This window comes from Engystomops pustulosus, chromosome 5 (genome assembly GCF_040894005.1).
Source record: "Engystomops pustulosus chromosome 5, aEngPut4.maternal, whole genome shotgun sequence".
NCBI classification, from domain to species: domain Eukaryota; kingdom Metazoa; phylum Chordata; class Amphibia; order Anura; family Leptodactylidae; genus Engystomops; species Engystomops pustulosus.
In genome coordinates, this window is record NC_092415.1 from 58,924,909 (window position 1) to 58,941,075 (window position 16,167).

General features: G+C 41.0%; 1 protein-coding gene across 1 annotated transcript in view; it reads right to left on the minus strand.

Moving 5' to 3' along the window:
• The window catches only part of COLEC12 (collectin subfamily member 12), a 77,075-nt gene extending 62,041 nt beyond the window's left edge, over nt 1–15,034 (minus strand). Inside the window, exons 1-2 of the mRNA XM_072152102.1 lie at nt 14,698–15,034; nt 342–392 (exon numbers count right to left, since the gene is read on the minus strand). Coding sequence (XP_072008203.1) covers nt 342–392; nt 14,698–14,704 — 58 coding nt within the window. The 5' untranslated portion in view covers nt 14,705–15,034. The remainder of the gene's footprint in view (nt 1–341; nt 393–14,697) is intronic.
• Between the last annotated feature and the right edge of the window lie 1,133 nt (nt 15,035–16,167).

Genomic DNA, 16,167 nt, shown 5'->3' on the forward strand with positions numbered 1-16,167 from the left:
ACAACAAAACATGGATTTCTCAAATGATATCTGCTAGTTCTTTTTTGAGAAATAACATCTAGAAAAAGATATTCCACTTCTGGAGGCCAAGTCATATGACTGTGTTTTCAATGGTGATTTCATGACACGAGCTCTGGAAGTGAAATAGAGATGCTTTCTAAATGTGATTTATCAAAAACAAACCAGCAGATATCTTTCAAAAATATATACAGTACTTTTGTTAAATATGATGTGAACAGCGCCTGCTGACAGGTTTCCTGTAATGCTCAATTCCTGGTAAGCATTTGTTCTCTTTGTGAGAATATAAATTCAGTCAATCTTGAAGAAAATGTAAGACTTACCAAATCTTTTATATCCAAAGGACTGAACCTCCTCCTCTTCTGCAAAGTCGTCTAGAAAGAAGAAAAAAGGGTTTTTAATATGTCCAATACCATAGTAACACAATTATACTTTTTTATCTTGTGGAAATTAGTTGTACATTCAGGAGCCAACAATGGCACAATTACAGTGGGCAGAGCCTGGCCCAGAATAATAAAGCTGCGCCAGTTTTGTGCCGTACTTTATACATAAATACATGTACAACCTGCTGCTTGCAGATGTATTTATGTGATCTTTGCGCCAGTTTTGTGTCGCGGCTGCACTGTGTCTGCCGCAACACAAAACTGTACACCTAAAGGGGCGTTTTGGTGCACATCTGCACAAGCAGCACATTTGTGTCAAAAGTCTGACATAATTGTGGTGCATGCCCGAGTGCACCAAAAAATTGTGCAATCAGTGCGTACCAGAATATTGAAGAACGTACACCGGTGCACTATGGACCGAGCCCAAAATAGTTCCATGTTATGGCCATCCCCACTCATTGCAAGTGCTGCTCTCACTTACTTCATTGAGTGGGGTGTCTGACCTTACTCACTGTTGCACCCCCACAGATAACCTATTAACTCTGAAGTCTATCGAAAACAGAAGTCCTTATCTGTAATTAGACAAATACAGAAAAGTTACAGCATTCTTGACCAATGTATGTAATGTGATGATAATAATTACATGAAAAGCTTAGAGAGGTTGTATGGCCGTTCTAGGTAAAATATGGAAATCAGAGCCCCTCTGTTAGATGCTCCTTCTTTCAGTTTCAGTTTCAGGTCACTCCAATTTTTTTTTGGTTGTGAAATAGTTTTTTAAACTGCTTTTTATCGTTTTATCCTTCTGGCATGGAACAAAGACTAAACATGGCCACCGCGCTCCGCAGAACGTCCGCAACTTCCAGTATCCACGGATCACACGTAGCTGTGTACACTGTATGCACTGTTCCCCGATCGGCTGTTTCAGCATGTGCTGATCTCGAAGCAGTGGAGCATGCACACACCCTTTCATGTGTGGATGTAAGCAAAGACATTGCAAGACGCATGTGCGACTTGGATCTGCAGTAAGTCTCCTTGTCGTTTCCTTGAAGATTGGGGGGTATACAAATGCTGTCTGGGAATAAAACATTACATTTTATAATTCAGAAACGACTACGAATTGTTTATAACATTAAATTAGTGATATTTTCAATTATCGTTAAGGGTAATGTTTAAGTCCAATGTGTTTGACTGTACAATCCCTTTAAACTGAAGGTGATGGGAGAAAAATGCTGGAGGTTAACTATAGAAATTCGGTCCTGGATATAGAATGCTAAAAATGTGAAGACCAAACATGAAAGAAAAAGTTAGGAGACGTCCAGGAAATGAGGCTGTAATTCATGACTAAAGACTTGTGATCTGGTTCTGATCTGGAATTCAGCGACAAAAGAAAGTTAAAGGATGCATACGTCTTTACTAATAAAAAGCAGACATCCATACATATTCTCCGGTTTAAATCTTTTTATTTTATGATTGTAAATGTTTTATTTTATAGAAGCTGCAGCCATGTTGACTGAGATATTATCAAGAGATATGCTATGAGATTTATGCTATTCTTTACAGCCACATGGATCATAAGAGAGATTATCCATTTAAAGGAGACCTACCACCTGGAATTACATATTTAGGGAGATCCGATGTTAGGTTCCTCCTATCATCAACACAAAACTATCTTTCTCCAATACTTTAATACTTCTTAACCTAATCTAAACTTTATTTGCCGTGTGAATATAGCTGGTATCACAATCTGAATCAGGAGCACAACTAGGATACAGGCATGAGAATCCACAAGAAAATGTTGCATAAGCGTTTTTTCGTCAATGTCAATGCATTTGGAATTTTTTTCCTGCTTCCCAGTACATGGCATGGAAAATTAAATACTGCCACTAGGAAGTGCAATTGGCTACACAGAAAACAAGCCCATATAAAGCTCTGTACATGAAAAAACAAAATAGTTATGAATTTTAAATTTTTTTTTTTTAAAGGCATCCGTGGAAGGGGTTAAGGTCATGAGTAGGGATAAGACATTCGGGCTCTGGCTCAAACCCCCTGTTGGTAATGCCTGTGATCAGCCCCGATTGCGGGTGTTATCTGCTTAAATGCCACCAGTGACATCACTGGCCAGTGACGCTGCGCACTGCCATTTTAGTTAGGATCTTAGGCGCTTCCCAATGACATCACGGGGAGCGACAAACCTCCTCAAAGTGGCGGCGGGCATTATTGGCACAATAGTACCAGTGGACATGCTCCGTATCTATTTATACACCCCCTCTTCCAAAGACGTTGACGGTGTAACTGGGAGCATGGTCCTCGTCCGGGTTCGCCACCCGGGTCTGAACAGGATTTTTAAGCTTATCTTAAGCGGGTCTCCTCATTGCTAGTCATGAGACCTCTATGAGGGTGTAAATTGAAGGTCTTGGGCCCAAATACAAAGCCTATAACATAGATCTCCATTATTAATATTATTGTAACTACTGTATCATTCTGGCCCTTAATATTATATATTCCTCAGTACTACTTATTTGTGCCTGTCATGATAGTCTGGCATGTATTCCAATTTATAGATTGCATAAGTTTGAGGTACGTATAGAGGATAAAAAAGATAATACATCTGTCACACCCTTGTACATTTAGTGCAATTGTTGACATATTACTGAACTGAACTTTATTAGGAGAGGGGAAAAGTTGCAAAATTTCAATGAAATGCCCCAAAAGAAGTCCGAAATAAAGGAGAAAATAATAGAAAAGCCTAAGATAAATGATCCCTTATATATTCTCATTATCACAATTCCAAATTCAACTACAGAAAAATATCACTTGAGTCCAAGCACTCTGCCTCACCCAACACTTATCTCCTGCCAGCACTATGTAAAATTCTAGGTTCCTTCCAAATTAAACTTTAAATTCATCTTTATTCTTGGCTCGGCCATAGCTCTGAGATATTATTTCCCTCCCACACACACAGCTCTACTACTCTACATCAGCAGCGGTTAAGGTGTCAGGTAATTAGCTAAATTGTAGGAGTTTGGTTTCATATTTCAGGAATTGTTTACTTAAAATATTCATTTTTTTATCTCAATCATCATGCAATCACCCCAGTTATTTATCAGATCCAGGATCAGGCCCGGCTCAGCACCCGGCCAACCCGGATCAATTGTACCAGTGTCGCTATAAGACACTGGTACAATTGATCACCATCCGGATCGATCACTTTTCTGCCTCTATGTTGCGCTGGTCGGGAGCGCAGCATAGAGGCAGAATCTAAAACTCACCTGTCCCGGTTAACACGATGCGGCGCTCCGCAGGGTATGCGACAGCTCTGAAGCCGGCGCACATGATGATGTCATCGGATCACGTGTGTCGGCTTCAGAGCAGGCGCGTACGGGAGGCCCAGGCCGAAGACAGCTGCAGGCGCTGCTCCGGGGGAACCAGGAAAGGTAAATTATTTTTTCTTTTCCGGAGGGGAGTCAGTGTGTCCGCAGGGGTCAGGGAGTCCGTGTGTATACAAGGGGAGAGGGGGGGGGGGTTAGTGTGTCAGCAGGGGGGGGTCATTGTGTCCACAGGGGAAGGGGGGGGGGGTTCAATGTGTCTGGAGGGGATCATTGTGTCAGCAGGGGGGGTTCAGTGTGTCCGCAGGGGAGGGGGGGGTACAGTGTGTCCGCAGGGGAGGGGGGCTTCAGTGTGTCCGCAAGGGGGGGGGGGGTCAGTGTGTCCCTGGTGGGTGGGGGGGGATCAGTGTGTCCTCGGGGTCAGTGTGTCCGCAGGGGGAGGGGGCGCAGTGTGGCCACTGGAGGGCGGCCCATGGAGGGGCCCACTAAGGCTCTGTCGCCCAGGGGCCCACTAAAACCTGGAGCCGGCCCTGCCCAGGATGCAATTGTAATATTTAGCATTGTTCCTATAAATGATTTACAATATTCCAACATTCTGTGGTCAAAAAAAATTATATAAATTCCAAATGTGTTAATCCAGAGGGTACGGTCACACGTTGCAGTTAAAACTGCATCACAATTAGTTTTGAGGTGGCTTTAGGTCCAGTTTTGTTAATTTAACAGGTGAAAGACATGAACTGAACAAGTGAATTTGATTTTGATGGGGAAACCTATTCCACAAATGTCTTTTCACCTGTTAACTTAACAAAACTTCACCTAAAACCACCTCAAAGCTGATTGCGATGCAGTTTCAACTGCAACGTGTGACCGCACCCTTTCGGGGAGACAAGCCAAAGCCCCCAGTGACCTAACTACCAATTTGTTGAATTATATTAAAGGGGTATGCAGATAAAATCTATATGCTTTCCTCACTGGATAGGTAATGACTTAGAATGATGGGGATCGGACTCTTGGAGCAGATAAGCCCAGTTTTTGGCGTTCCCATAGTAAGGCTATATTCACACTGCCGTTGCCCGCCCGTACCATACCATAGCGGGCAACGGCAGTGCACGGGGAGAGAAGGAGGGAGCCAGCCCCCCCCCCTCCTGTCATCCCGGTGATATCTTTTCATTTATTTAGCCATTTCACAGCATATAGAGCTTTGACTGTATTTATTTATGCTTTATATTATACTAGGAAATTGATTGCATCGTGCGGGCATTACAGGGGAGAGGGTTTTACAGCCACCACTGCTTATTTTTTGCACATATCTACGTGGCTGCTATTGTAATCCTTACATCATTTTGCACATATCTGACTGATTACATAGGACATGAATTTGCACATGTTGGTGCTTTTAAATGTTTTTAACTTGTCTGTAGTATGAATTTAAATAAAGATATTTGATATTTTTCCAAAAACTATATATTGAGTCGGTACCTTTAACATGTCACTCTGTTTGTTTGCACTGAAATGCTTGCTTTTGACATGTGGTATCAACATTGGCCATTAACTGGTTTCACGGGGAGAGGAGGAGGTGAGCGCAGCTCACCCCCGCCCCTCTCCACAGGAAGTAATGGCGCACGGCGCCATACTATGGGTAAAGATAGGACAGGTCCAACCTTTTTCCCGGGTACGGAACGGTACGGTGCCGTACATGTGCTGCACCGTACCGCTCCCGTAGGGCGCCGTGCGCCCATTGCTGTAAATGGAGGACGTATATCGGCCGTATATACGTCCTCCATACGTTAGTGTGAATGTAGCCTTAGTAAAAGGTGCAGCAGTTCCAATGCTCAACCTGACAAGGATTTAAGAGGCCCCCCATTCTGGTACAGAGTGGAGGTTCCAGCACTCACATCACTGTTTTCAAGATATCCCCTATCCAAAAGATATTTTTTTAACAGCTATGTCATGGGAAGGAAGAAAGCACGCATGATTGAGTTCATCACGATTGTGTGGAAGCAGTCTATTCTCATACAATCCAAGTGTGCTTGTGTCTGGGGAAGTGTGTAATATCTGACAAAGGCCACCTTGTAGGCATGTGGAGACTTACAGCCATTGAAGCTCCACTGGGGAATTCTGAAAAAATACACAAATAAGTTTCCCACTATGGGAAAAGGAAAACCACACCTTTTTTGCTACCACAGGTAGATACCTAATCACACCTTATTTGATACCTACCTTAGGTAGCAAAAGAGAAGTGGTTTTCCTTTTCCGATCCTGGAAAACTTATTTGCATATTTTCCCATAATTGCACAGTGGAGCGTCAATGGCTGTAAGTCTCCACACACCTACAAGGTGCCCTTAATTGGCAAACTCTCCATAAGGAGAGCTTTTATTTTTTTTTTATTATTATTATTTTTTTTAAAAAATTTTATTTGATTTTCCAATACAATAAAAAAAAAAAAAAAAAAAAAGTAAACATACAGGTCAATAAGACATTGCGTATTATCCATAAACATGCTCATTGTTTTGGCTTAAAATACTTCTGAAATATAAATAACATTTTATCTTTATATAACATTGAAAGTACATTGTGCAATCAGTTTAAATTTCGATGTATGGCGGCATTTTTGCATTGTTTCTGACACTGTCATCGTATCTTGCAGTAATCAGGATTTAGGAAGGGTTTTTATTCCATTGTTTGTAATCTTAAATTCCCCAACGTCCCTTTCAGTTCCTCCCGGTTGTACCACTGTGTGTATCGGAATGGGGTCACCAGCTCCACAATTTTCGTTCTAGACATATGAGATGTAATAAACTTCCTCCACTTTTTGAAGAAGCCTTTTGTCTGTTTTTCTTTGTGTCTTAACGTCTCTAGTCTATCTTGTCTAATTAAGTATCTCATTTGTGTAGTTATTTCTGTCATGGCGGGTGAGCTTTTATTTTTAATCCCGCATCAAATCATTAGGCTTCCTAAAAGTCATGCTTGGTGTTAAGGGGGCAAAAGAGGTGTGGTAAAAGCTGAAGCAGAAAAAGATGCGTAGGTGTCCATGTGTGAAAATGTATACTGCATATTATAGCTTTTTTGTACATAATGGGGCACATTTACTAAGGGTCCGTGGACCGCATTTCTGTCGTGTTTCTCGACTATTTCCGTTTTACATTGCATTAAACAGGGGTTTTTGGTGCAGGCAATCAGATTTTGGCTTAATTGGACCATCTTTCATGTGACAAATCGGGGGGCATGGCCGACAGACAACCCGACTGATTCGGACTAAGTGCAGGATTTAAAATTCAAATTGTGTCGCAAGACATGCACTCACATACATTGCGACAGACTTCATCCTCATTGGACAACAGACCTCAGGGATCTTGCAGGGACCGGGTAAGTAAATGTGCCCCAATATGTCTCTATGGAACAACATAGTCCTTGGTGTTGAGCCGTACAGACAATACAAATACAATACAAACAATGTTTCCCGCAGATACTGCCGACAGTGATCAAAAATATAACGGAAGCCTATTAGTAAATTTGCAGAAGAAACTCTACATGTATACATACATACCTTTACCATTATGCAATACTGTGATGGAAGGGTTTAGCTCATGATCCATACAAACTAACTTGAGCAACAAAATTTACAAAAAAGGCTAAGGTTTGGAAGTTGGGGGGCTGTCTGACACATTTTGGTAGCAAGAAGCAGAGTACGAGAGAAGTCTTGGACATGGTTGTGGCACGGTGCCTGGATCTATGAGTAATTGTCCCTGATTTATCATGATGGATTTTCATGGTAGATTTCCTTTAAAGGTGCTTTTGTAACAATGACATAAGTATCCAATTCTTACTGGTGTCCATATACATGTGTCTTATATCACTAGCTTGTCTGGCCTTAAATTTACTGAAAATAGTTTGGAGTCAATATTGCAAGGTATGTTGGCTGAAAAATATCTTTCCTGATTCTAGCCATCATCAAATCCGCTAGGTTATAAATCTGCCAAAATAAATTGGAAACTACCACAGTATATGACTACAATGTAGTGTAGTGTAATAGTAGGATACATTTGATTTATATCCACTGTGCTATTGTCATTAAGCATCCAACAATGAGGTATAATCTTCCAACATTGAGCTCAGCTACATATCATTATCCGTCAAAATGGAACCAATTGAAAATGTAGTTTCAGATTATGTCACTGTTTTGTTATATTCATCCCAAGAGGAATCACTGGAGAAGAAAACATATGGCCAAAGATGGTTTTATTAAGAAAAAAACTATTTGCTGGTGGTTCGAAGTTGTATATTAATCAACATAGAGCACTGCCGATATAGAATTGGGTGGAAATATATTACACTTTGGTTTTCAGCCTAAACACTGGCAGGGCAGTTTTATGGGAAATCATAACATTATCACCAATTGTAATACATTAAAGTCCCCATGTACAGTGAGTGAATATAAGAGATTTTCTGTATGATTTATGATTTTAAACGTAATAACAATCTTTTATTCACATTAAGTATTAAAATCAGGCTGAAAACTAGCCAATAAGTACAAACTTTACTCAGGCTTTCAAAGTGTAATCTCCTACAGCACAGTTGAATGCATTGATGCTACCAAGAACACCTATACCGAGGGAAGACAGAATGAACAAAAAAAAAAAAAAGTATCAGGACAAGGAGCCCTCACTTATATTAGGAAACACCTAGAGTTTCTCAAAGTTGTAAGCCAGTCTATTACTGTGTATAACAAACCCCTTTCTTGCCTAACCACAAATAGTTCCCTGCTTGACGCGTTTCACAACTGATGCATCATCAGAGACATATTAGATACAACTTTAGGGTGCATTCACACAGTGGTATGCCCGCCAGGCACATGGCCGCAGAAACGGGGAAAGATAGAACATGCTCTCTATCTCTTCCCCGTGCACGGTGTGGATCGGTGCCACAGATGCGTGCCGCCATTGCCATCTATGGGGTCGTATATATACCCTATACTGGTATACCGTATACCGGTATATATATACCGGTCGTATACCTCCCCACAGACGGCCATCTGAATGAGGCCATAGACAAACAGAAAACAGGACAGACACGGTGACTATCGAGAGTCACGCTGGTATGATTGTCACAGCTATCTTCCTGTGTCTCAGGCACTGTGTCTACGTTGACTATTGGACCAAAGTACCTCTCGATGGTCACCGTGTCTGTCCTGTTGTGTTCTTGGTAGCACCAACACATTCAACTGTACTGTAGGAGATTACACTTTGAAAGACTGGGTAAAGTTTGTACTTATTAGCTATTTTTTAGCCCAATTTAAAACTTAATGTGAACAAAAGTTTGTTATTTTAAATGTTCTAATCAGGCAGAAAATCTCTTTCTTTGATCGTAATAAGAAGGTAAATTTTGTATCAGATAAAAATCTGTTTTTTACAGTGAGTGTATGTACAGTATGTGACATGATCCAATGCAACTAAAGTTGGATGAAGCCATTGGGGCACATTTACTAAGGCCCATGCACCAGTTTTCTGGCAGACTTCATGCACAGGTATTTAAGAAGTGTCTGCACCACAATTGTGGCGCAGCTGCACTATTCTTCATGCGACACAAATTAGAGGGCTCAAATTTATCATGCAAAGTCTAACATGCCCTATGTTAAAGGTGAACCACAAAAAAGTTGGTCAACTCTGTCGGGGCAGTGCAGGGAGCACCAGATTCTTGAAGAATGAGCTTCAGAAATCCTGAATCTAGCGCCCCCTGCACTATACATAGGTAAACTGCATTTAGTGCAGTTTGCACTACTCGTAGTAAATGTGCCCCACTGAGATTAAGAAAAAGGTAGGAGGAGATGCACAGTGACAAACTGAAATCGCATTATGTAGCACATGCTGATGCCTACATTCCTTTCTATTCTGCAGTTTTGAAAAGTCAATGTAAAGATTTTTGGACTACTGTTTGGTACCTAGTTCAAGGCTGACATTTTTCAGTCACCAGTGGAAATCTGTGCTCAGTTAGCAAAGTATACCATGTTATTTTAGCTGTAACGACTACAATACTTCAAATTACTAGTAAAGAAAACAAGACAATAAATGGAGTTCCAGAGACCATCCCTTAGCTGGGATGTCAGAGAAAGACTGAATTCTGCATGGAAACACAACTGGCTACAGTGCATAGCAGCCAAGAGTTGGACCCCCAATAAGCTACCATTGTTCTATTGTTGACCTTTAGTGATAAAATTGTTATGCTGCCCTACCTGAGAAATATACTACATTAAGAGCAGAAAATGCTTGCGAGCAATGGAGGTTAGGAGGTTCAGAGAGAAGAAAGGTTTCCACACGTTTAGTGTACAGAATGTTACACCTACACTGTGCTTCTGTAGAGTCATGTGATTCCACAACTTGCTTACAGAGGCATTGCAGCTATTGACACTAAGTAATTCTGCTGCTAGTAAACTATTTGCACCTTATTGTAAGGCTCAGAGTGAAGATTTATGAGGGAATGTACGCCAGTTTCTGGCATACAAGCCCTGAAATAATCACAATTCCTTGTGGACCTCCAGGAATTGCAATTATTTTCCCCTTTCCGCCACCTCCACGGCAAAGTGAGCTACAAAAGGCATGAAGGAGGTACAGGTGGTGGCTTTCCTCTCCCAAGTCGGCGCATTTGCTATAGCCTGCGAGTGTTCAAATCTGAATGGTTGCTGGTAATAATGCAATTCTACAAGAGGCAGGGGTAGACCGTAGAATTGTGTACCAGAGCCTCCTGATGTATCTGACATGGCAAAGGGGCGGGACTTTCATAATACGCTGGTACACAATATGCTGGTGTATGATAACTATCCCCCAGAGAGTCCCTTTTCTAGACTTGCAAAGTTTTGTTACTTGTTGCAGTAATACCTGGGCTGGATTCATCAGTACGTTCCAGACCAAGCAGACAAAACAACAGGAAACAATACATGAAATTGCTACAACACAAGCTATATAGTTAGTTTACAAATCAATGTATCCAAATATTTCTGTGAATACATTCAAACAAATATGAATTCCAATTTAGTACTAAAAGGAATGAATATTTAGGTGCACATTTTTTGTTTTGACGGACATAGTGCAGCTGCGATACAAAACTGGCACAGACACTGTATAAATACATGTGCAAGTGGTTTGCATGTTCTTTTTAGTGTAAAGTCAGACAGAAAACTGGCGCAAATACTTTAATAAATGTGGACCAATGTATTTAAAAGTTTGAAATTTCACATTTTCCTAGAAATCAACAAAAACATATAGTACAGTACCTAGATGGATTATTATGCTGGGGTATTACTTGTATAATAAAACAGGATATGTTATAAGATAACATATAAGAAGGTAAATGAATTATTTAGGAGTCTGATGAGACATTTCATTACATGGAGCCCATTTCAAGCCACCATAAACCCATTCTTTAATTTTGGTTAAGTTATTGTTTATTTACTACAGTGAAACGGCCTAACCAAAAGAAGTTGTTGGAAAGTCACAAATCTTTGCCAACTAAATCCAAAACCTCAGGCAGCAAAAACAACGGATTATAGTTTATTCCAGTTATCCCACGAAATTACAAGTATATTGCAGAAAAAAAAACAGGTTTCACATTGCAAGTGGGAATTGTGCAATGTCCCAGGCTTAATAGTACAGAATAATGAGCTCAACACATAATTTTAATCAAGTAAGAAAAACAATTTCCATCTACATGTACAGTATGTGTCCTGCTGGGCATCCACCCGTAACTCATTTGATACTTCAGTGAGTAGGACATTTGTTAAATTACAAAATAAAGCAGCAACATGTCTCTCAACTTTTCACCTCTGCAGGACCTCTATAAAAAGTTTCAGCTATACATGCAACCCTTGCCAAAAGCGACTCAAGCTTATGATTTGCTAGTTAGCTAAATATTACGTGTGTTAAGTCACCTGGGGTTCACTAGTGTTGAGGTCTGGGAGGGGACCTTGTAGTCTTGGCTCTGCTCAGAGGACTCACATTCCACTCTGACACATGTATGAAGCTTATCACTGGAGAAAGTTCCACGAGTCAAGACAGGGTTGATAATTTGTGGTTATTTTTTATGATTTGCACAAACTTAGAATGTCTCTTGATTTAGTGAAATTTCAATGCAACGGCCATAAATATTCCTCATCCTCATGAAAGTTATAAAGACAGTGATGAGACCCAGTGGTCTTGTCAAAAGAGCCCTCCAATCAGATATTAGAATGAGAGGTAATGAGATGCATTTTCCTGAAATATGTAAACTTCTTACTGGAACCCTGTTTACTAACTTAAACCATTATTTCCCATTTCTGGAAGACAAATGAGTCAGGCGCAGCGACCCATTGAACTAAAGCAGATGACATAGTTGTGGGGTGGATCACAGCCGTTTGCCAAACACAAAAATCACACAAATAGAAAACAATGGCTGTGTCTTCCCATTGCCAAATTCTCCTCAACTTTAGCAATCTTTACTGGGTTAGATCAACGCTGAAGTACAAGCTTGGCCAGACAGCATTTCCTTTATAGCCAAGAGTACAACCTGCTCTTCCAATTAAATGGTGAAAATAAAACATATATCGCAATGTACACAAGGACTAGAGAGGGGAGATCAGTTCTATAATCTTATAGAAGAATGTTACTAGGTCATGTACTGCTAATATGCAAAATTCATCAGTCATACATTATAAATATATAAATATATATACATACAGTATATGGGGGTGAATTAAACGTGTCATGGGCCCTAACTGTATAAATATTATAGCCCCTTCAAATCTTGAATCACTTCCTACCCTTTATCCCCCTCCATGCCCACTTCCCGTTTTCTGCCGTACACCTCTGATAAATCCTCTCCCCGTAGTGTTTCACACTGTTTTAGACACTGTTAAAAGTTGGACAAAAAACGGGTTCGGCCTATGTAGCATTAAATGATGCAACAATGCACCAAAATGGTGCAGGTTAAGATCTTCTGGTCTATCTAGTGTAATTTTAAAATGCCTATAGTAAAACTCCCCAAATGTGTCTTATCAGCCATCACCCTCACCAAGGATCAGTAGAACCTCTGTTGGTCATCAGTACTTGTCTTCAGTTGTTCCTTAGAATGCAGATGGCAACAATGGATTATTTCCATAATACTTCTGTTTAGAAGAAGATACGGAGAGTATAGTGCCACTATAGAACAACTACATAGGGTCTACATTCAGCAATTGCTCATTTAAAGGGGTTTTCCTGGCTCACTGGAAAACCATGGGAGGCTGCAGCAGACATTCAAAAAAAGAATGCTCCCCCTTCTTTGGATCCCCTCACGGCCCAAGTCCTTTTCTGTCTCAATGGTTTCACCTTCTCTGTTCGGGGAGGGGTCAAAGGAGCCATAGAACTTTTGGACTGAATAGGAACAATTTTAACAATGCGCAGCGATTCACTCTCTGTAAAACTATCAGCGAGCCATAGGCGTCCAATAGATAGTCTTTAATGTAAAGACGAGAGTGGAATCACTGTCTACAGGGTGACTCCACCGCTTTTATGCTGAACTTATTAATAAGCTGCCCACTAATAATAATAATCTTTATTTATATAGCGCCATCAATTCCGTATCGCTTTACAAATAATAGTTATGATATTAATTGGAGAAATTCATAAGAGAAGTTCACTAAAAGTGAACGAAACAAAGGGAAAATCCTAATGGCCATAAAATGTCCATGTTCTGCATCTGGTTACATCATATCTGTATCTATGTCATATAGACAGGTTGGGGCTGCTATCAGCAGGGGCTCAGAACTCTAGATGCTTACTTTGCTTTGCATTGGTTATCCTGTAAAACATTAGTGTTAACCCTCTCTAGATATCTTAATAAAGCAAAAGATTTTTGCTATTTAGAAATCTGGAACATATTATTTGGACAGCTCGGCGGTCTAGAGGCTGATATATAACTGGCTGGATATCCTCAGGACTCTTACAATCAAAGCATTATTCTACTTTAATAAATACATTGTTTGTTTTTAATGATGTTTCTAACCCTTAGAATCCCTTGTATTGTTTCTAAGTCACCAGCATTTACATTAGTCTGGACTAGATACTCAGTATTTCACTGACATAATTGGACCAGCATGTTTCTAACATGTATCCTCCACTTACTCTCAGATCTTGCATATGTAAAAGAAAGCAAATATTTTCCAGTCAGTGGATCCTGGATAGATGGATGCCAAATTTATTTCACAAGCCAGTCCTGCCTCCACTGGCACCTAACCATTTCCAGATGTGCTGAGGAAAACAGAACATCACGGAAAAGCAGAGAGAACGGGAAAGTAAGGGAAGGCTTCACACAGGGGGAAAGTTAAGAAACAGGAAAACCTGTTCACTAATATTTATTGTATTGTCATATCTTAGATAAGATGTCTTAGATATAGACCTGCGACCCCCAGGTGATTGCAGAGTTCCCAGGGAAAAAAGGGCCTATTAATATCAATTAGCTTATTGTACGGAATGTTATTAGTGGTCAGTGGCCAAAAGGTTAATGTGACAGTATTGTGTTCTTAAAGGAAAATCAAAGGAAGCCAACCAGAAGATGACAGCAAGTCTCTATCATACTATAAGAAGCACACATTAAGTACGACTGTGAGACATTTGGTGAGTCTTGTGACTGCGTGGTCTCCGCTTATTACGGCAAATTAGGTCTTTAGTCATAAAAAGTGTATTTAGATCCATCTAAGTCTACTGTACAATACACACCCACAGCGTTAAATGACAAACTCATCCATGAACTCTTAGTCCAACTTTAAACCAAAGAACCAAATAACAAACTAAGCTTAGCTATGTGAATACAAGGACGAAGAAAAGACTTAAAAGACAGATTCATACTCTACTACCTCCGCACATGGACTTGTGTGGAGCTGCAGTCCTGTCAGTGCACATATTGTACACTTCATCTCCGCTGTGGAATGGAGAAGTCCAGCAGCTGTGAGAACAGTCCTTACCTTTCATGTTGGCACAGACGGAGGGGTAACGCAGGAAATTCGAAGGTGTTTTTAATGAGGTGTTAGCTGAAGCCCGGTGGTCCCCTAGTTAATATATGTCCATATTGCAAAGAGCCAGCTGCAGATGACGAGTGAGGGGCTCTGCCCTCAGCTTCCTCAGTCTCAGAAAGATGCTGTTAAAGTCTCAGGCCGGACTTGTTGCTGATCCTCCTCCTACTCTCTCATTACACTTCAAGCACAGGCAGCTCATGGAACTTGTCATCTGCAGACAAAACCTCCTACCTAAAAGCCAAATACTGGGGAATCCTACAGGCTCCAACTTATTCTGCAACCATGTGCATCATACATATGTGTCTCGGGGCTCTGCCACTCCCCAACTCCTCCCCTTTAAGGTTTATGGGTGTCACATCAGGAGGCTGAGGAGATGTGTCCAGCGGTGAGGTGAGGAGGGAGCATGTAATATAGACTTCTCCTTGTCTCCATCATCTTAGAGGAAGTAGCACCAGGGAAGCACCAGGATAATGTTACTGTAAAGGGGATACATGGCCGTCTGGACTACATTAGTGCTCAAATGGAAAACATTGGTGCTAACTGAATGCAGGTCTAATATATTCAGTCATGTAGTACAGCAGGCAAAAATAGATACAAAGAGAGCAAAAATAAAAATATATCCAAAATTGTGGAACCATTACATTTTTTAAATTTAAAGCTGGGTAACAACCAATATGGTTGCTGGAGGAAATTTATTGCCTGTGTCGTAGTCTACACGACTATAGTACTATAGTGTTGCTGCCTTCTACACTATGTTAGATTAATGTGGAGCTCCAACTGAAGTGACTGACGAGTCACAACGGGGCACATACACTAAGAATATGTGCAGTTTGCCTATGTAACATCCAGGGTGCACCAGATTTATGAATTGTGACTTCATGAATCTGGCATCCTCGGGACTGCCCCAACAGAGTGCATCATTTTTTTTTGGTGTACCTTTTACATGGGCCGTGCAACACATTTCAGTCGGTCTTTGCATGATAAATCTGGCACATGTTCCGACTTTGCCCATTTCAGAGCAGAAAGTTGTGTCGCATCAGGAATAGTGCAGCCGCAACCAAAAGGGACGCATGCGACACATATGTGGCGCGGGCACATCTTAAAAGCAGTTTGCACATAAAAGAGAGTGCAAAGTCTGAGAGAAAACTTGCGTATGGCCCTTAGTAAATGTGCCCCAACATGTCTGAAGTCCAGGATTACTGCAGGTATAGCTCAAATTCACTTCCACAGAGGCTGGAGCTGCAGTAAACCTGGGTAGTCACTACAAAACAAATGGATCTGTGTGCCACAGGTTGTAAGCTGCTTGTTAGGCGGCTGGGTGTTGCGTCCCAGCATCTCCCTCTCTTATTCCCCCCTTCAATAGCTCCGATCCTTCTAGTGCTCCCACAGTAGCTCCCCCACTTATTGTGACTCCAGCAG